The sequence below is a fragment of the Vicugna pacos genome, chromosome 29 (assembly GCF_048564905.1).
Source record: "Vicugna pacos chromosome 29, VicPac4, whole genome shotgun sequence".
In the NCBI taxonomy this organism is placed as follows: Eukaryota; Metazoa; Chordata; class Mammalia; order Artiodactyla; family Camelidae; genus Vicugna; species Vicugna pacos.
In genome coordinates, this window is record NC_133015.1 from 23,412,781 (window position 1) to 23,433,455 (window position 20,675).

The 20,675-nt window shown below is 46.2% G+C and overlaps 2 protein-coding genes across 9 annotated transcripts in view; one reads left to right on the plus strand and one right to left on the minus strand.

Moving 5' to 3' along the window:
• Positions 1 to 13,647, minus strand: part of TGS1 (trimethylguanosine synthase 1) — a 32,897-nt gene extending 19,250 nt beyond the window's left edge. For 2 of the 3 annotated variants that reach the window (XM_072951957.1, XM_072951958.1), the window contains exons 1-6: positions 13,512 to 13,647; positions 8,697 to 8,761; positions 6,466 to 6,638; positions 5,331 to 6,150; positions 3,211 to 3,328; positions 1,667 to 1,753 (exon numbers count right to left, since the gene is read on the minus strand). In XM_072951957.1, coding sequence (XP_072808058.1) covers positions 1,667 to 1,753; positions 3,211 to 3,328; positions 5,331 to 6,150; positions 6,466 to 6,638; positions 8,697 to 8,761; positions 13,512 to 13,615 — 1,367 coding nt within the window. In that variant the 5' untranslated portion in view covers positions 13,616 to 13,647. The remainder of the gene's footprint in view (positions 1 to 1,666; positions 1,754 to 3,210; positions 3,329 to 5,330; positions 6,151 to 6,465; positions 6,639 to 8,696; positions 8,762 to 13,511) is intronic. The other variant, XM_072951959.1, reaches the window with a different exon arrangement.
• Positions 13,648 to 13,815: 168 nt separating this feature from the next.
• The window catches only part of TMEM68 (transmembrane protein 68), a 32,052-nt gene continuing 25,192 nt past the window's right edge, over positions 13,816 to 20,675 (plus strand). For 3 of the 6 annotated variants that reach the window (XM_072951960.1, XM_072951965.1, XM_072951964.1), the window contains exons 1-2: positions 13,845 to 13,981; positions 20,095 to 20,138. The gene's annotated coding sequence lies outside the window, so the exon portion shown is untranslated. Of the gene's footprint in view, positions 13,982 to 14,007; positions 14,836 to 20,094; positions 20,139 to 20,675 lie in introns of those variants that run through there. The other 3 variants (XM_072951962.1, XM_072951961.1, XM_072951963.1) reach the window with 3 other exon arrangements.

Consider the following 20,675-nt stretch of genomic DNA (forward strand, 5'->3'; position numbering starts at 1 on the left):
TTCAAATCATCTTAAAAGTGCCACTAGATTCTTAACCTAAGTCAGTCTGAACTCACCTAAGCAGAAAGTCCCCATTACTAAAATAACTAGAGAACACTTGCTGACTTAACCATCGGAACTTCCCCCCGAAAAAGTTGTGTCTGCTATGAGGCCTTCCCCGACTCTGCCAGGCCTCACAGGCAGCCTCTCCTGCAGACCCCTAGGGACCCAGAGTGCACTGTACAATGTAGCACCTCAAGGCTCTGAACAGTTTGGTTTTAAATTCAGGAGTTCTCTTCCAGCCATACTATAAGCGTATCTTATCCTTCTTTGTTGAGTAAAGTTGGGTGCTCTAAATGGAAACAGAATAGCTAAGTTAAACCCCGGGTAACAGAATAAATCTGAGCATACACCAGCAAGAGCTACCTAATGCCTCAATAAAATCACACGTGGGTAGAAGGGAGTTCTGCCTGGGATTTCAATGTGGCAACATCAGGAAACTCTTTATATTATTTTTATGGGCTCTAGCCTTAAATGATTACATGGCTTAAAGTACATAGAAATGATCATAACTACCTTGAAGCAACATACTGACAGCTATAGACGGCATAACTGACATACCATGATAGGAGGTAACTGATAGTTTTTTACAAAAATTTTCAAGTATTTTAACTGTGGATATGTATTTCTGAGCTAATCTGGATATCAACCTTGAAAGCTATGTCTTTTTCTTGTGGGCTTCATAATGTCTAGGTATCCATTAAAATATCACAACCAACAAAATTAAGTCTCAACCTACAGAAACATCAAAGACCTTAATTTTGTTTTCAGTCATGGTGTAAGCGGACACGAATGGCTGGCCTTTAGGGTGCGGTAACTAGTCAGTTCGCGCTTTATGTCACGTATAGGAAACCCTTCCGTATACTTGTATTTACTGCTGGGCATTTAATCCCAGAGAAAATACAGTCTCTGCACCCAAAGTTCACAGCAGCTGCATTTCTAAGAGAGAAATGCCACACACAAACCAGGTGTCCGTCAGCAGATCGGCGGCTGAGCAACCCCGGCAGGTCCTCACCCCGCGGCGCTGCTCACAAACGAGGAGGAGGGGCTCTGCTCCCACAGTACCCGGGGGCCTCGAGGGCGTTTGCTTCGCTCTGAGGAAACAACCTGGACACACTGATGTCCTTAGGAGACGGTCAATTCAACGCTGCTGCGCTGAAAGGACTAGGTGAGTGTTCGGATAAGGCAGGGCAGAAAGAACAAAGGTAACCGCAGGTCTGGACTTCTCGCGTCAGGCTCACCGCACGCCCCAGACGCGCCGAGGCAGGCGTGTGAGACGCGGGGGGCCGAGGGAATGGCTGTGTCCGTGGCTGGGCTTGAATCCCCTCTCTAGGAAATGACGCGACTGATCCTGACCAAGTCAAAACCTCTGTGAGTGGCAGCTGCTTCATCTGTGAACTTGGACTAATGCTGGATGGCTACGAAGTGAGCTGAGTCAGTGCATGGGAATGCGTCAAATGTGCAGTGTTGCCTCCACAACTTCCACCACCAAGAGAGGTTAGTGTTGCTGTAACATCTCAAATGGTATCAATACACAGCCGTTACTAGCTATCTGAGCATCAGAGAGCTTTAAGATAGTGGAAGTGGCTAAGATTTCTGGAAGACAAAAGCGGTAATTGAGAATTACTTTTGCCCGGAGCCATGCTTGAATCCTAGAAGGGAACCGCTGTCATCAAAGTCCAAATCTGGGTTTTCATCGATGTCCAGTTCATGGCTAAACAAATAAACAAAGCAAACTGTGAATAAGCCGTCACCTCCAGAAACCCACAGGTGCAGGCAAATACCAAAATGCACAGAGTCAACCCAGGCAAACTCCCCCATCACAACCACCACCCGTAGTTTGGAAACCCAGGGAGACAGGACAGGTGCTTTCATCAGGACTTTTCCAAATGAGATAAATTACCTAGCAGTGTGTGGAACACGGTAATGAGCACTGAAATCCTAAACCAGGCCAGGTAATTATCTCTATTCCTGAACGTGCAAAAATACGGATCTCCGCATTTTCTTTTGGAAAAACACCAGCTAACCCGCAGTCTGAAACTACCCTCCCAGGTCACAGCTCCAGGAGTCTTCCTTAAAAACAAACAAGGACACATCCGAGAAGGATCAACCCAACCAAAAAAGCTACAAAGGAAGAAAAACACTGCTTTTAAAGAATAAGATTGTGAAGTAAATGACACTAAGTGACTCAGGACCCTTCAGCTTTCGGGGCAGCTTCTAGTGGTGCCTGCTGTCTGGGCGACAGGAGCAGATGAGAATGATGAGAAGTCACTCTTACAAATTAAGCTCACTGAGTATTTACGGGGGACCCACTGGGTCCCAAGAATACACCTACACACTGAGCCTCTGCCTCTAGGAACCAGTGGGAGCCAGTGCAGGAGCTGACAAGCAGGGCGCACCACCTAGAAGGAACACGGCAGAGCGTGCTTTTATGTACTAAGTCACTGCGCCTCTCAAGCTTGCTTACTGGTTTCCGAGAAGGCGCATGGAACATCAGAATCTCACGCAGAGCACTTCATACCCGGTCAGGGAAACGAGCTGTTACGTTCTGTAACGCCCATCCTCTCCTTGTATTTTACAGCATCCGCCCTTGACCCCACGTTATTCTCCGCCTGGTTAACTGCATGCATCGATGGTTTCCTAGAAAGCCTGCCTGTGGGAGAGCTGGTCTGGACCGTGGCTTCAGAGCTGCCCCTGCTGGAACCCAGCCCGGGTGAGGCGCTCGTCCCTGCCCTGCCCCAGGACGCGTAGCTACAGAACGGGAGCGTTAGATTCGCCGTACCTCAGGTCTATCTTAGCAATAAAACTCTGTGATAATATAAACCCAGACTTTAGGGAAAAAAATGAGAACTCCCTTGAGAGACAGAGACCTAGTTACATATCAGATAAAGGCAATCATCCACTAACAGCCACCAAGTGTCAGATATATTACATGCTAGTTCCAGTCTTACCAAAAATCTCACAAAAAAGGGCATCGGGCCCACTTTACAGGTAAGACCCCGTGACTGAGTAAGAGGCAGAGCAGGGCTCTGACCGAGGGTCCTGCCAGGATGTGCGGTCTCCTCGGCGCAGGACGGCAGCGCTGTGGCACAACAGGCCCTTCACACGCGCACTCAGGACACCGGGGCTCAGGGGCACACGTTCTGGGGAGAGAGGGAGCGTGCGACTTGCCTCCTCCGGAGTTTGCTCCGCTTCTGCTCAGGTGGCTCTTCCTCACTCTCGTCTCCATCAGTGCCCTCAGGGTGGGGCCTGTCTTTGGCTGCGTTTGCTTCTAATGACTCCTGTGAATCTAAGGAGGCAGAGACATGGCAGTGGACTCCCCCCCTGGTTTGACAACTCTTCTGTCATTTGCAAAGGCAAAGTATTCCAGGGCCTTTCCTGCAATGAACTATATGCACTTATCAGGCAAAGTGCCAACCACACCTCTCTATTCTGTGTATCTACACGCAGAGTCTGAGCACAAAAACTGGGAGCTGTGTCTATTGAAATCTAAAAGTTTCCATGATCTAACTACTTAAAAAGTGAACTAAAACTACATTTTCCACATAGCTGTCCAAATCTACACAAATTAATCCACAAAGTTACCTTTGGAATAGCTGCTAGCGATGACATTTTGATGGAATTTTAATCTAAATGACTCTTAAAGATGGCATAGTCACATCTGATTAAAGATCATTTCCCTTTATTAAGAAGCAAATACATTTAATTATCTCTAATACAGCTCTTAAAATAATAATGGCAGTAACAGAAAGATAAGCACTACCATTTAAAAAGAGTATTTTTAACTTGCAGTGGCTGCGACTGAGGCACGTGCCTGTCTCTGCTCTGTACTTCTTCCGGCTGGAATGAAGTGTGTGGTGGGGCTAGAAGTGGAGAGGTGTCTGCAGTAGACAGTGGGCAGCTTTGATTGTGTGAGGACAGACTATTTCAGGAGAAGCTGACCACAAACAGCAGAAAACATCTTACAGAGAGATGCAATCTGTACCTTACATTTCCACCTCAAGGGAGGATCTAGAACAAGTCAAAACCCAGAATTCTCAAGTTGACCCTGACAGCAGTCACACTGGAGCTAATTACAGAAGTGGCTCATCACACACATACCTGAGGGGACAGACTGTGAGGTTTGCTGTGTTTAATGAAAGGAAAAAGGAGGAAGAAGAGGGAGGGTAATCAAAACGAGGAACATAAAGGACTGACCAGTATACATACTTCAAGTTTCAAGGTCAAAATAAGCACAGGAAGGATCAAAAGACTAATATAAAACAGTCACATTTAAAAAGGGCGAACAAAACAGCAAAACAGAAGGACTGAGAACATGCACTGAAGCTGGCTCCGCTGCACGAGGCAGAGAAGAGAGAAGCTCTCTATAACTCTCTGAATGAAACTTCAGGATGAAGGGAGACCAGTGATCTGGGAGGAGCAAGGCAGACCCGCTCACTAAGGAGAAAGTCGAAACCTTTTGCTTTATGTATGAATGAGGCTGAGAAGAAAGTTGCTATAAGCCAGACTTTTCCACACCTAGCATCAAGAATGCCAAGACAACACGTCAGTGGGCTTCAGGACAAATCCTAGTTATAGAACTGTCCTCTCCTGTTTTCCTGGTGCCCTCAGTTGGCCGTGCCCTTCTCCCGAGCGAGAGCATTCTTACCCACCCTCCTCTAACTTCTCCCAGCACACCTCGCACTGGCTTCCTTTAGCCCCGACAGCAGCACCAGCCTGCCCAACAATTTCATTTTTAAACATTCAAGCAGGAGTCAACAAGTTCCTTATCCTGGAAATTCTATGAGAATCCTGAAATCAACCCATCCAGTTATAAAGTAACACCACGCCCCGTGAAGTCTCTTTACAGAGCAAGACTTCACTTGTCCAGAGTGAATTCCAGACACAACTCACACTCAGATTTGCCTAATGGCAAACGTGTACTTTCAAACACTCTTTAAGGTGCCTCCTATCAACTCAGTTGCTCCAGAGAAACTTGGACATTCCAGGCTCCAAATTAGATTTCTCAACGGATTTCCAGGGTTTAACTCACTGGCCACCAAAGTACAAAAGGCAGGAATGATACTTGTGAGACCCCTATGCAAATATTATTTTTACTTATGTAAAAGGGTAATAAACAACTTGTGACATAAAAATAAGATGGATTAAATCATTCCATTGCTACACTGTAAAACGTGGCTGGCACTATTTAACTCTACCATAAAGGACTAGTGTTAGTTATTTCGCTAAGCATACTCGTTTTGTTAACCATTACTCAGTAAGATAAATGCCTACACCTTGGCCAGTCTTACCCTGAGCTGGTTGCTCGGTGTTTCTCTTCTCAGACAAGCCGCTTTCTTTGGTTCCTCCATTGCCTGGTTCACTTTGGCCAGAAGCAGGGCATTCTCTTCCCCTGTCAGCGTCACCTGGCCGCTGACGTCCACCACCACTCACAGAGCAATCCAACCTGCTCTGTTCCACCTCCTCTGAATTCAGACTTATATTGCTAATCCCATCAAGTATTTCATTATGATCTCCACCACTTGAACTAGAACTTTCGCTGCCAGTTGATGACGATGGAGAAGCAAGTGAGTCTGTTTTCATGTAACGTTCATCTGTCTTGTTGTCACCTTCCATTTTAGACCCGTAAGTTTCTGCATCACAGCTCTCTGAGGCATCAAAAGTCCAACCCCGTGCTTCCCAGTAATGAAACTGCTCCAAATAATACCAATAGAGCTGACTGTAATGTTGTTCCCATTCTTCCTTTGTATCAGGGACGTTCCAAGGTTCAGGACACAGCGTCTGGTCGGGATGTTTTTCTTGCCAGCTTTGCCATAACAGTCCTGCACCATATTCATGCCAATACCTTTCCCATTTCTCTGTAATTTCTAGCTTTGGGGATACAGTATTTTCGACAGGAAGATTTTCAGTTTCAGTGTCTTCTTTGGTTTGAAGTTTACACGCTCTGGTGTTCTCACACTGCTCAACTGAAGGCGGGGTGTGTGGAGCCAAAATGTCATCTTCTTCATAATCTTGTCTCCAAGATTCTATCATGATTTCCTCCAAGTACTTCTTTTGATGTTTTTTCTTTCTCTTTTTAATTTTAACTTTGTTTCTAGTATTCATGGATACCTACAAGTATAAATAGCTTGAACATAAATTGCACTTTAAAGCTGTAAGAGGAGTAGAATTCAAGTCCGTTTTGACACTGAATAATACAAATACCCTCGACCCCCGCCCTGGGTTACCATCTAAGTTTCCAAGAGGAGGAACAATCGCACACTCCCAAGAGGGACGGATTACACCTTGTAGTTCTGGTTAATATAAATACACGTTTAAGAAGAGGTGAAGTGTTCCAATTCATGAATGCATTAGATTTGCGATAAAAAATAATCCATCTGATATTTTACGAAGAAACAGAAAAAACAGGAGTAAATTAATATTTACCTCAAAATTCTTATGTGCAGACACCCCACCGAACTGAAGGGGCAGCCCCATACTTCTCATGAGCTCAGCCTCAGAATCCAGTTCGCTTTCGTCTGGGCCCACGGCTCTGCCGTCACGTGACCTGGTAGTGCCGGGGCAGGGACCACTTTCGTCCTCCTCTGTGGCTTGGTCTCCTACACACAGCATTTGTTATGTTCGCTTAGTTTTAGAGAAAATTTAGACGCAGGTTTTATCATCCTCATTTTAAAGGAAAAGCATCTAAGACCCAGAGTTGTTACATGACTTGCCCAAAGTAAAGGTGTGTAAATGTTACGATTTTTAAGAGGAAGAAAAATAAAAGGAAAAAAGAAGGAATTGATGAAAATACAGACTAGTGAAAAAGGAGCCCACTAAGAATCAAGAGACAGCCTCTGGTCGGGCCCTGCCTGCTGCTGCCCCCCGGGCTGCCCACCCAGCCCTCTCCCCGGGGCACAGGGCTGAGGATGCCCGAGGGGACACAGCGGGGCGGCCCAGGCCGGCACCTACACTTCCCCGCCCGTCGCCGGCAGCACTGCCGCACTAGATCGCGGGTTTACAATGAGGGCTTGTGGACTCAGCTCAGAAGCTGTTAATAAGGTGGGCGGTAAGTCTCCAAGCCTTCACGGGTAGTTCAATCACAGCCATGATTTACAGCCTGGGACTCCGTGGGAAAGTTGATTTCATGAAAGGGTTGTGCTATTAAAAGCCTGAAATCCACTGAACTGGAGGATCCTTTCAGGTTCCCTGATTCTAGGACTTACAGAAAGCCTGTTTTATTATAACAAAACAAGTTGACTTTATCAGAGTATGGTTATCTAAAAGTGGATCAGACCACTAATTGGACAAATACCACTGAAATGCTCTATTTTAAAATGTCTGAGATAAAAATCACTTTATATACTAGCGCAGTCACCCAGGGCTGAGCCGCACTCCAGCTGGGTGGTCTCAGGCAACAGGACAGGGAACCTGACCACCGCAAAAACAGAGACTGAAAACAAGAGACCTCATATGCACAAACTCTAAAACAGGGAAAGACGACACCTAAGTAGTGAAGGGGATTCCTACTTACTGTGCCCCTGAAGGAACCCGCGAAAGCTCAGCAGAGAGTAAAATATGGGAAATGAGTCAGTGAAGCTTTCTGTTCCCCCCAGGGTGCGCATGGGAGTGAGTGTCTAAATAAACCTTATTTGTACGACACTGAAGCCAAACCAAACATTTCCCCCAGCGTGTAACTGAAGTGGCAATGATCTGTTCCACCATGTGAGTGAAGGATTTTCAGGGTAACGTGACACACATACTCATGCTGATTGCAGCCTATACCTGTGCCACAGTTGTCCCCGTGTTTCGAGACCGTGCATGGAGAGGACAAACGGGGTCGTGGTAGGGAACGTGACAGAGACCAAGATGGTTTTCAGGTAAATGGGCAAGTCTCAAGGCATAGAATAGATTCTATTTGTCACTTGGGAAAGTTAATCCAGGTTGTGGCATCTTTACTTTAGGCAAAAGACTATGAATGCTCACTTGGAATTCATCCTGGATCACTAATCTATAAAACTGTTTAGGTATTTGAATGAGGAGGCCACTACATGGACGCGGCTCTGGTGCCGTGGCAGCCTCCCAGACGAACCACAGCCTAAGCCAGGGCCACGCACTGAGTCTGAGAGAACCAAGGAAGCCTTCCCAAACAAGGCAGCTGCCTAGCCTGCGGCCAGTCACACAGTCTCCTTGCTTCTTGCTTCTGCGTCTTCTCTATAAAACCCCCCCTCCCAGCTCCTGTCGGTGGAGTGCTCCCAACCACCTTCAATTTGGTGCTGCCTGATTTGAATCAACGTGGACTCAAATTCTTGGGGAAAAAAAACAAAACTTAATGTGCCTCAGTTTACCTTTTAACACACTAAAATTGTTCTGAGGAAACTATGTTCTCTACTTTTCCAAGCTTCAAATTTCAGGTTCTCATATCTGACGGTGACAACTCAGGAAGGAATGCTACACAAGTCAAGAGAGGCCCCCTCAAGTCCGTGCGCGAGCCAGCTACAGGAAAGGGACGATGCGCTCTGACAGCGATTCTGGAACCGTGTGGCAATGAAAAATAAGAACTGACTATGATTACAGGATTAGTTGCCAATCATAATAGTTTATGGTAACAAATTATACTTAAATTAGTCATGGTTAATTTTCGCAAGAAAAGGCTACACGGCTTCACACTGTATTACCTGCATCGTAGCCACTGTCCTTCACATAGTAGCCTTTTAATCCCAAATTGTACAATTTCCGATCTCTGTGAAGCAAATTAAATAGTCAACATTGAAAAACACTGAACTAAAAATTTAGAGAAAAAACAAGTTTAAGGCAGCACGGATTAATTAATAAAAAGGTTAAAAGCCAGAACAGCTATCTGCTAATACGTCTTCCTTACCTGTAATACAGAGGTAATGATACATACCTCATGGGGTTACAAGGATTAACGGTCTATGTACAACATTTGGTAAACACCACATGGCAAGTATGTTATAATGGTAACTACTAATTTATTGATGAAGTGGGAGTTCTGGACATTGGGGGAAGAATCTGATCCACCTTATGACACACAAACAGTGAAATAGTCTCTAAATTTGCTGTAAGAAGTGAGCATAAAGATGGAAAGATTTACCTTACACATTTATAAACCCACATGTGGACCCTAGTCCATCTGCAAATAGGCCAAATTACCCATCGCCTAGCAGACATGGTTAGTTACCACAGTCTAACTTAGCAGATACGGTCTGAGTTAAGGTTGTTTTGGGGACTAACATAAAATGAAGTTCTTATTTATTCAAACTGGAACATAAATCAAAATAAACCATTCAGTCTCAATGAGTTTTGAAAACAGTGAAGGGCTAACCTTTACATACCTACTTCTAATTTTTTTCTTTACTAAGAGAGGAATTTCACAACCAAAATAAACCTAACAGAACACTTAAAGGGGAAGGGGAGAAATTTTGCTATTATTATCTTCCTGCCAGTAAAGCACGCTGCAATAAACTCTGTCATAATTGCTGTAACAAAGCCGTCTGCAAGTAACAGCTCATACTGCTTTTCTAATGGAGAGACAATAAATTCAGCAAAACAAAATTCTTGTGTACTTCATGTTTCATTTCATATCCTTGTTTATTTTTGATACTTTATCAAACTTAGAGTAGGTGGTGACTCAGCTGGACAGTGGGGAGGGGATGAAGGGCAATGTCCTCTGGCAGCTCGTCCACTGACCCCTAATGTGAGGCCCAGGGTGGGGAGTGCTGAGGGCTGCAAAAGGGCATCGATGGTGTGCCCATCAGTACACAAAGATGTGGGCACTAAGGTGCCGGTGGAGAAGAGGCCCAGGATGGCTGCAGGGCTGCTTACAGTGAGCAAGTAAGTAAACGTACTGAGGGTAAGGACAGTCAACACACATGTTCACGTTTGTATGCGGAATGCGTTTATGGCCTAAGTGTGTCTGTGGAGAGGGTGCAGAGCACTGAAAATCCAGGGGCAGTGAGCACAACGCGCACCCACGTCTTGGCTTCTAAACACTGCTCTCCACTGCAAGGAACCAGGGTCGCCTGGAGAAGCGGCAATTCCTTGTCGCAGCGTGGACTGTAAGATTACTTTATTGTCCCATAATGTTAGGAGAGCTAGAAGAATGCTAGGGACTCATCGAAAGGACACAGGCCCACCTCCAGGGGCTCCCACCAAACATCTGAGATGGTATGAACACCCTCGTAAGTGATGACAGTAACAGAATATAACCCATTAATAATAAACTAGCAGTCCAGAGTCCATGTTAATATAAATAAAGGAGTGAGCGAGTGCTCCACGCAGAGTGCTAACTAGCAGACTGCAGGCAGAGAACTAAGCGTGCGCTCTGGCTGGTCCCAATGCAAGCTCTCTCTCGGCCCCACATCCACACACAGCTGGGTGCTCTGGAGTCCCGCCCACAGTGCCAGCCTGCATGCCTTTGGGGAATGGGCCAGCCTAACAAGTCGGGTAGGACCAGAGGAAGGAGCACAAAGCCATGCCCCGCAGGTGAGAGGTGAACCAGGTGTCCAAGGATGTTGCGAGCATATCCCAAGGCTACAAATAATCTGCCGCGGAAAGTTAAGAAAAGAGGGAGAGAATTCAAGCTTTTAAATTTTTTGAAAATTCTTCGTTTCCTTAAGGCAAAAAGAATCTCTAAGCGCATTCATCACCAAGAAAGGTGTATTTTTAATGGCTGATATTCGAAGAATTTCCCATTACACCTGCTAAGTGTTCTCTACAAAGCAATCTTTGAGTTTGCTAAGCGTAACTCAAACCACAAAGCATGGTGATTCTGGATGAACATCTGGACCTGGCACAGAGTAAAAGACCAAGTGAACCTTGATGCTGAGTTGAACTATAAAGCTGGACACCAGACCTGCAGCATGGGGGCCCCACTAAGATGCCGCCCCCTCAGAGGCCTGACCAGGCAGCTGATCGGCACGCCTCTGACCGCAGGGATCATCCCTACATTGCCTAAGATACCCAGTCATCTTTTTCTCACAGTACCTGACACGTGGGTGGCCAAAACACGGGCTGAATAAGTGACTCCTGGAATTTCTGAGGCAGAAGTAGGAATTCCCCACTGCCAAGGGACTGTGGATTCACTCTGAGCAGTAAAAGGGAAAGGAAGTCCTTTCTGAAGGTGCTGAGCACGGAAAAGTTGTGACTCACCCAAGGCCACAAAGCTCGTTTTTGGTAGAGTTGGGATGTGAAACCAGACAGACACTGGGTGTGTGGTCAGAGGTAAACACAGGCTCTTGTACCTTAACTAAGACACGCTGTGTTAAAGCATTTGGACAGCTCTCCCATGGTCCCACTGACTTTAGACCACTGAAACACCTTCACCAGGAAGAGTCAACAGAATCACATTCCAGATTAATTAGTGGGACAGCGGAAAGGTTATGGAGCCACGCAGACCTGGGGTATAAACCACCTGCCTGGCTGTGAGATTTTATTTTAGGTCGTCACTGAGACTCAGTTTCCTACTCATAAAGTAAGGATAACAAGTCATACGCTAGGGGCTGCTGGGATTCTTAAATAGGAAAGAAAAGTATGAAATGTGAAACTTAGATCCCGGCATTTAGCAAGACATCAAGCAGACAGAGTTAATTTTTTCCCCCCAGTTCTAGTAGATATTTTCAGTCCTCATTTTGCTGGATATTCTAGCAGCTTTCCCATGGACTCCCGCCTCCAAAAATCTGCTGACCGTACACTTGAACTCATCTTCTACCTCTTTCTCAGTTAATCCATCTCTTCTCCTCTTTCACTCTTTAAAAAGCGTTGCAATTCCTCAGGGATGGATCTGGTGCTAAATGAGTGGCTTTAATTACTACTTGCACTAGAATGGTTCAAGTTCTTAAGATCAGCCCAGACTTCTTGAGAGCTCCAAACCAATATAACCAACCACCTTTTAACGTCTACCTTTGGATTATCTCATAGCTCTTCCAAAATCAAACTGTGCAAAACTGATTATCCTCCCTGTGTTGGCCTAAAATAAAAATCCAAGACTCTCCAGAGATCCTATCTCAGTGAAAAGCATCGTTAGGCCAGAAAACTAGTCTCTACCTTCCAGTCCTCATCTTTCTCTCATTCCCGCACATTCAAGCCAATCCTCTAACCTCAACAGTTTCTCTCCAATAATTTCACCCTCTCCATTTCCACTACTACCAATCTTAATCCAAGCCACCATAATCTGCTGCCTGGAAAATGGTTTTAAGTGGCTCTCTTCCTCCAAACCATCCCCCTTGCTGCTACTAGCACAACTTTTAAAGATGCAAATCTGAACGTGCCTTCCACAAAGTGGTGCGTTTTGACCCTGACTATCTCACCAACCCTATTTCTGTTTTTCTTTCCCAGGCTTTCTTTGGCTCCCTCGAGGCTTTCACAAAGTTCTGCTCTGCTGGGATTGCTTCCGGTCACTCAAATGCATCCCAGTTTATTTCCTCTAACCCTCTGGACCTCTTTTCAAACGCTACTTTGTGATCTGTGGTGAAAGGTTGCGGTTTTGGTATAGTAGCACCTTGTACTTCTCTCCCATCTTGTACTTACAACGATGATTAACCAAATAATTAGGTAACAGCTGTCTCAATATTGACCACTTTTGCTAGAAAGTAAACTCAAAGGATATAGGGATGGGCTGTGCCAACCAGTACTTAACACAGAGGAGCAAAAAGGGCACTCGCAATACAGAGATGACGTGTTTTACACTAAATGTAACCCAGTACTTAATTTCTTTTCGGCTTAATTTTCCAACTACTCCCCCAAAACACATGATGAATAGTAAGGATTCCATCAAACTGAACTTCTACTACATTAAACTATATTAAAAGTCTATCACATGAAACTCACTTCCACAAGCTGAATCTAACAATAAACCAGTGAGAGGATTAGCGTAAATATACTAGTTTTAGAGATTAAAAATAAGAATTAAGTGGTGGAACTCACACACCTAATGTAAAAAAAAAATTCCTAGCATCCAATTCATTAGTTTTTTCCTACCCACTAGCTATCTCATGCAGGGCAATTTTTGGCCAAAACAAATATTTTCCAAAAATAAGACAGCTCAAAAACTGACGTAATCGTAGTTAAACGCGAGTTCTTTTCACGTGCATGTGCGCTTGAGGAAGTCTCAAGGTCTGAAAAGAGATGTTAACCAAAAAAGGTGCTCTTCAGACCTTCATTCCGTGATGTCACCTCCCGGAGCGCTTTCACCTCTCATTTCACTTCCCCCGGGTGGTAACTGTCCCCTCGAGGCGTAAGGGCAAAAGGACAGACATCGCTGCCACATCTCCTCCTAACCGCCCGCAGGGTGGGTTGACCCCTTCCCACAACCGCAGCAAGCGACCGCCCCTCCGGTCCGAGGGCGCCTCTCCCTCTTTCCTAAGCCTCGCTCCACCCGCCCCCCGGATACCCCGGCCGCGGCTTCGGGGCCGACCACACCGCGGGTCTGCAAGCCCTCACGTCCGAGAAACCGAGCGGAGCGCCCCACTTACTCCACGAACGCCCGGGAGCAGAGGCACAGGATCGTCGCGGCCTCCTCCCGGTCTTCAAGGAAGAGGCACATTTCGGCCACGCTGCTCCACTTCTCGCAGCACATCTTACCGCGGCACACGGGCGGGACGGCCTCCCGGCCACTGCCCGGGTCCTGGAGACGGAGGGGAGGCCCCGCCGCCGGTGCGCCCGGCTTGAGGCTGAGGAACGAGCCCGGGGCCGCTCGAGACGGGAGCGAGCTGGGACCCGCCGGCGGAAGTAGTTCCGGGAGGCCCCAGGAAGGGGCGGGGCGAGGGCCGTGCCACACTCAGCGCCGTCCGGGCTGCAGCGGCCGCTCGGCTTTTTGCTCCCGGGTCGCTCCGGGGACCCGGCCGCTGGAGTTACTCCGCTTCCCTCCGCGAGCCACCGAAGAGCTCCCGCCGCTGCTGCAGGGTGAGGGTGAGCCGAGCCGCGTCTGCCCCTCCCGCCCGAGGTGCGTCGTCCCCGCCGCGCCTCCCCGCGCTCGTCGGCGCCCGGGCGGACTCCGGGGCCGGGACACCGAGGCCGCGCGTCTGGTCTCCCGGGACCGCCCGGGGTCCCCGGCCGGGGCGGGCGGGCTCGGCCTCTCGCCGGACTCGGGGTTCGGCTCCGGCGGGCGCGGAGTGGTCGGGAGCGGAGGCCTTGCCTGGATCCCAGCGAGCCCACTCCCCTCGGCCCGCATGTCCCCTCGCGCGCAGACGCTGCGGTTCGGCGGGTTTGGTCTCCGCTTCCGTGGTGGGCGGTGCGCGGACCCCCTCGGTGCAGGCCTCTGGGCTTAACCGGGATCCGCATCCAGCCCAGCGGGTGTGGAAGCTGAGGATGCCAGTGGGGAGGGGGCTTGGCGCCAGACGGGCCGGGCTTGGGGTCCAGCCCGGTGCCCCTTCACCTCCTGCGTGTCCCTGGGCGGGAGACCTGACCTCCCCAAGCCCCGTTGTGGTCGCCTGTGAACAGGGGTCGTTAGCAGCCCTCGTCCTAGGGCGGCCGAAGGGACTGGAGGGAGCCGCGTGTGGCCAGACCCTGCGTGCTGTTAGGACACTCGACGGCGCCTGGCACCGACTCGGCCCGGGGTTTGCAGCCTGTGGAACAGGGCTCAGCCCTCACGCTGCTGGTTAATACGAAAAACAACTTGAGAACCAACCAGCATGTCGGAGCAGGAACGGCGCCGCTGGATTTGCCGAAGGCGGCTGCCCAGGCAGCTTCCTCCAGGAAGCGTGTTCAGACCCGCAGGCTGCTGGGGCCCTTCGGACTTGGGTTGTCTGTTGATGCTGAAACTGGGTTGATGTTTCTTCAGAATATATAAGAGCTGAGGTAAAATCAGACACTTAGAATGGTCCCTAATATTGTAGTCGCGTTTACTGTTGCGTGGAAATTGAAGGTTAATTTTCGAATGAAATGTTTGTTCCCGCATCCTTACTGCCGCCTTCCTTTGATGTCAGATACACCCATTTTAGTGATTCGAAAAGATAAGAGTGCTGCATAGTTACTGAAACACCAGCATGGGTGTGCAGCATTTTTGTGGATGAGAATAGCCAAGAAAGTAAGGGTAGAACAGTAATTATCAGACTGGAAGATTTTAGCTAGAAGTTGAAAGACATTCTAGGATTGGGGGGTTGGCGGGGCATCTTGAAAGGTAATCCATACCGGAACCTAGAGTTTGAAGCTTGAAATCCAGAAGATATTGTTTTAAAGTTAAAATACTGAGTTTGGCAGATATCGTAACTGAAATCTTAGATAAACTTCAGCTTTATTGATGGTTTGAAGTAGAATGCTTATTTACTAAAACGAGTACTTAACCCCTGTTAAAACATTATTAAATATGTGAAAAGAAAAGGGAAAAGTTAATTTATATTTCAGTGAGTATTTCATTTAATTGGCATTTTCAGCACATCTTCAGTGCAGCTCATATACTAAAAGTAAAATGAATCTGCTACCATCCATGGTGGTAAAAGTACTCATGATGGTTTAAAAAAAAGATTTTTTTCTTTAAGGTTTTGTAGGGAAAAAAACCCCAAAATGTCCTGTTTTCTTAATTTTTTAGACATTCTGACTTTAATTATTTTTAAAGTTAATTATTGTAGATGTTCCTTGCCATCAATATCAACATGCTAGTATTTCAACTCGTCAACTTTTCCTTACAAGTTACATGAATTCCAGATGGGAAAATTGAAGTACTTTGTATGTGATGCATAGGACTGTTTTCTTATAGATTATTTTTTTCTTTTGGATAGGAAATAACCTGGACTTTTGGTAACTAAAATATTATATCTACCCCAAAGGAAATAACCTGGACTTTTGGTAACTGAAATACTATATTTACCCCAAAACATCTTTTAACAATTATAGTTTTTATTGAATGAAGGTAAAGTGGTGAGGAGTCAATATTGCCTGTGGTAAACCAGAGAGGGAGAGGGCCAGGCAGAAGTAGAGGAAAGATAGAAATTGTAATCTCAATATTTCCCGCTTTTCTGTCAGAGAGAGACTTACAGAAGGTATGATGAAACCAGAGTAGGAAGCCGGAGTGCTGGGTGTTCATTTTGGCTCTTGGCTCTTCCCTGAATTAATTTAGTACCTTTGGACAAGTCACGTTGGCTTTCTGTGCTTAACTTTGTTGCAAAATCAAGTGGTTGCGTTCATTGAGTTCTAAAGCCATTTTCTCATATTATCGGAAGTCTTCTATCAACTCAAAACCTTGTTACTTAAATTCCTCTGATAGTTCTCTAGTGACAAGTTTTTGGACGCTGTCTTGGTCCACATCTTTGTCAAAGATTGGGATGAACAGAGTTCAGATCTACCTGTATTTAATTAGCAAGCATGTATCAGGTGCCTGCTGTGTCCTAGGCATATTACTCTAGGTGTTTTTATGTATGTCTTGCCGTATAGCCATCTGTTTTGTTTGCTGATGTATCCCCTGTGCTTAGAATAGTGCCCAGCAGAAACTACGTGATAAATATTCATTGAGTCAGTGAACTAAGAACCCAGCGATGCGAGTCCTCTTTGGGCCTTCCTGGTTCCTGTACACTGTACTCTTCCCCCTCTGGCCTGGGCCCCGACAGCTGTCTTCTCTCTTGCATCATCCATTTCGCATTCTCCCATTGACACATCATCCTTGGTATTAAAAACTGCTGTATTTTCTTTCATCGTAAAACAGCAGACTTGACCCACATTCCCTTCTGGATACCCACCTGTTCTCTGTTCCTTTTTGCAACAGCATTCCTCTGACGAGTCGTCCATATGTGCTATTTCCAATTCGTCCTCTCCTGTTCTTTCTTGGACTTACTTCATCTGACTTTCATCCCCACTGTATCAGAACAGGTCTTACCAGGGGTTGCCAGTGCCTTTGTGTTGTACAGTCCGGTGATCAGTGGTCATTCCTTATCTTACTAGACCTCCCAGCATCACTGGAAACAGCTGAGCACTCCTTCCTTCTTGAAACACTTTCTTACTTTGCTGTCCAAGATGCCACTCCTGGCAGGAGGATGCTGGTTCCTCCTTGTCTTCCCAACTTATGAAGTATTGAGTGCCCCAAGGCTTAGCCTTGGAGATTCTCTTTTATTTTATATCTTCTTTAGATTCATGGTTTTCAGTACTGGTCTGTATGTGGCCCATTCCCAGGTATGTTTCTCTAGCCCTGGTCTTCCTGCTAAACTCTGCTTATGTCCTGCTGCCTATTGGGACATCCAGTAGAATCTTAACATGTTCAAAACTGAATCCGTGACAGCCATTCCACCCCTAAGCCCGTTCTGCCTGCCACTCCCTCTTCACAAGCAAGCCAGTGATGATGCTGATGGTGGCAGTACCTGTTTAGTGTGTGTATGGTGGGGGCACGCTTCTAAGCTTTATTTAATTACAGTCTCCAAAACAGTCTTACTGGGTAGGGACTGTTATTATCCTTATTTTGTAGGTGGAGAAACTGAGGCAAAGAGATGTTAGGTAACTTATCTAGGTCACACAGTAAGTGGCAGAGCTTCCTAGGATACAAACCCACTTTGCCAAAAAAAACCGTGCGGTATCCCAGACTCCTCTCACTCACATGCTCCATCCGTTCCCCAGCGAATCCTGTTGGCTTTAATCTCAAAATTATCCAGAAGCTGATCATCTGTTATAGATTTCACCCTGCCACACCTGTCCCAGCCACGTTCCTCACTTGTCTCAGTTCCTGCGGTCACATCCTGTTGGCTCCCTGCACAGTGTATTCCCGGCACAGGGTCATTCGGAGCCCGCCCTGCCTTTTGCATCTCACCGGGTAACAGCCGGCCTACCGGTGCCGCCATGTCACTTCCTCGGCCTGCCCGGTGGCTGCACCTCCGACCATGCCAAGTGCACGTCCTTTGTACTCACTGCTCTTCTGGCCGGGAATTCTCTTCCACATACCAACATGGTTTGCTTGGGTCTTCGTTCAATTATACCTTTTAGAGAGGCCTTCCCAGACCACCCGGCATGACGCCGCTCACACCGGCTGTCTCATGGAAGAGGCTCCGTGGTACAGAACTAGGTCCAGTGGGGGAAAATCCAGCAGTGTTGGCTTTGCAGGTGGAATGGCACCTTGTGAGCTTTCTGTTCTGGAGGTTTCACGTCAGGATCCAGGCCGGCCGTTTGTGGAGGCAGTTCTTGACTGCAGCTCCCGGGGAGCTGTCAGGGGTGCTGGGTCTCAGGAAGGCCTCCGTGTGACCCCTGTCACGGGGCCTCCTGTGCATGGCCCCCCTTCCCTCGACTGTGCTTGTTAAGTATGTGTCATAAAGCAGAGTGTGACTGGGGCTGAGAGGTGTAGTTCTGCTACTGATTTGGGTGGGAGGAGGCACTAAAAAAATTTTAAAACCACAAGATTTTACAACCCTTTTGAAAATTGGAAATGAGACTGGACTCCTGGGACAATTGTATCAAGCAGTAAGGGTCAGAGCACCGAAACGACTGGTTGTCAGGCCTAGGAGAAGCTCCTTTTAACATATTTGAGAAGCTATCATAAATTTTGATTTATTAACAATGTTTGAAGCTCTTTTTCTATTCTGGTAAAGTTAATCACAACATTTAGAAGTGTACAACCCATTGGTTTTTAGTTTATTTACAAGGTTATCCAACCATCCCTACTATCTGATTCTGAAACATTTTGATTATCCCCAGAAGACACCACTGTTTCCATTAGCAGCCACTGCCCCCTTCAGCCCTGGCCACCACTAGCCTTTCCGTCCGTGTGGACTAGCCCACTTCAGGTACTTCATATAAATGAAGTCATACAAAATGTGATCTTTAGTATCTGACTTTTTAAATTGAGCATGACGTTTTCAAGGCTCACGCATACTGTAGCATGAAGTAGTGTTTCTTTCCTTTTTGTGCCCGAGTGAGTCTGCTTTATGGGTTAGTGTATTTCCATCCATTCGTCAGTTGATTGGCATTTGGTTGTTTCTACTTTCTGGCTGTTATGAATAATGCTCTTGTCAACGTTTGTGTGCAAATTTTGGTGTGAATACATGTTTTCAGTTCTCTTGGGTGTATATGTAGAACTAGGATTAATGGGTCAAACGGTATCTCTGTGTTTAGCTTTTTGAGGAGTGCCACACTGATCTCTGCAGTGGCTGCACCGTTTTATATCCCCACCAGCAAATGTGAAGGTTCTAATTTCTCCACATCGTCATCAACACTTGTTGTTTTCCCTTTTTTTCTGGGTTATAGCCATCCTAGTGAGGAAAGCTCTCATGTTAAAAAGTAGTGAGTTTTGCTGCGTTGCGCTCTGAACGATCAAACCCTGGTAAATTATAGTGGTTTGCCTCTTTAGGTGGGTTGACTAGACTGTCATGTAAATAAAGCACAGCTTGTGGGTGTAATGTGTTATGTGTTCACCCTCTGTTACCAGAACAGGCCCAGATTTCTCACAGATGAATTCTGTTGGTTACCAGGAGATCAGACTGAATCTTCCACCCTTGGAAGAACAAGTCAAAGTGCGTGCCCTGCTAATACGCTGGTGGGCTGGACGATGCTGGCTTGAAGACAGCATCTAATTGCTGCTGTGTCTGTCTCTCCCTCCCTCCATCCCCTCCATTTGTTTTTTTCATTTCCTGCCTCATCCACGAAGGGCTTGAGGTGGTTTTCCTTACGGTTGTGTGGTATGGAATAGTGGTGAACTGTCTCTAAGAGAGCGATGGGAAGCAGAGAAAACAGGAATGCAAGAAGGAAGTCTTAACGTGGGAGAAGGTGATCGTGAGGGCTAATACAGTTGTGTCATCGAAGGTCATGTCTGACCACCACTTACTATCGGGCAGTCACCGAAAAGAGTCACAGTCAGTTACACATCTTCCTCCTTTTCCTCTGAGGAAGCAGAGTTATTATAGCTCTGAATTTAGAAGCCTCAGGTGGGGCTTTATAAGGTGGAACTAAGCAGCGTATAGAGGTGTCCTCACTGAAAGCTTGCGTAGCGTGAGTGTAATTTTCAATTGGGATACACTAGCGTAGGGCTGTAAGCACATTTGTCACACTTTTGTATTTTCCTATTTTATAGAAATTCTCTCTCAAGGTACTAATGGTTGTCTTTTTTTAAAATCTTATTTTCTTCCGTTTGTACACTATGTTTTCCAGAATACATACGTTGAAGCTTGGGACAAGACATTTATACATTTCTGGTAAGTTAAATGACTGGTTTACAGAGTGACATGAAATAATTGTATGCTACACTTTCAATCATTTAAGATACAAGAGAAATTTTAGTGACTATAAGATAAAAGTGATACTGATAAAATTTTATTATTGCATAATGTCAAAAGAACAGATTGCTTTTCTACAAACCTACTTGTAAAGGGTAATACTCAAACACGTGTGTCATCATTTCCTGAAGAATTGGGTAACTTTTATTGAAGCAGAGTGATCTTTCCTGTGAAGAACAGTTATCTCAGTGTAACTTATTTTGATACAGATGTTTAGAGTGATCCACTTAAGATACAAGTCAGATTATTAAGACCAGTCTGAAATTTCATTCATCAGCTTTATTTTCCTCTCATAATTATAGCTTGTGAGTTATTTCAGAAGCTAAACTGACACACTTCATGGAGGACAAATGAAACCATATAATTTTCACATTTAAATCTGCAACACAGTTAACCGTTAATAATCTCCTCATTTTGGGGGATTAAGAAATGCTCTACATAGTATTTATGTGGACT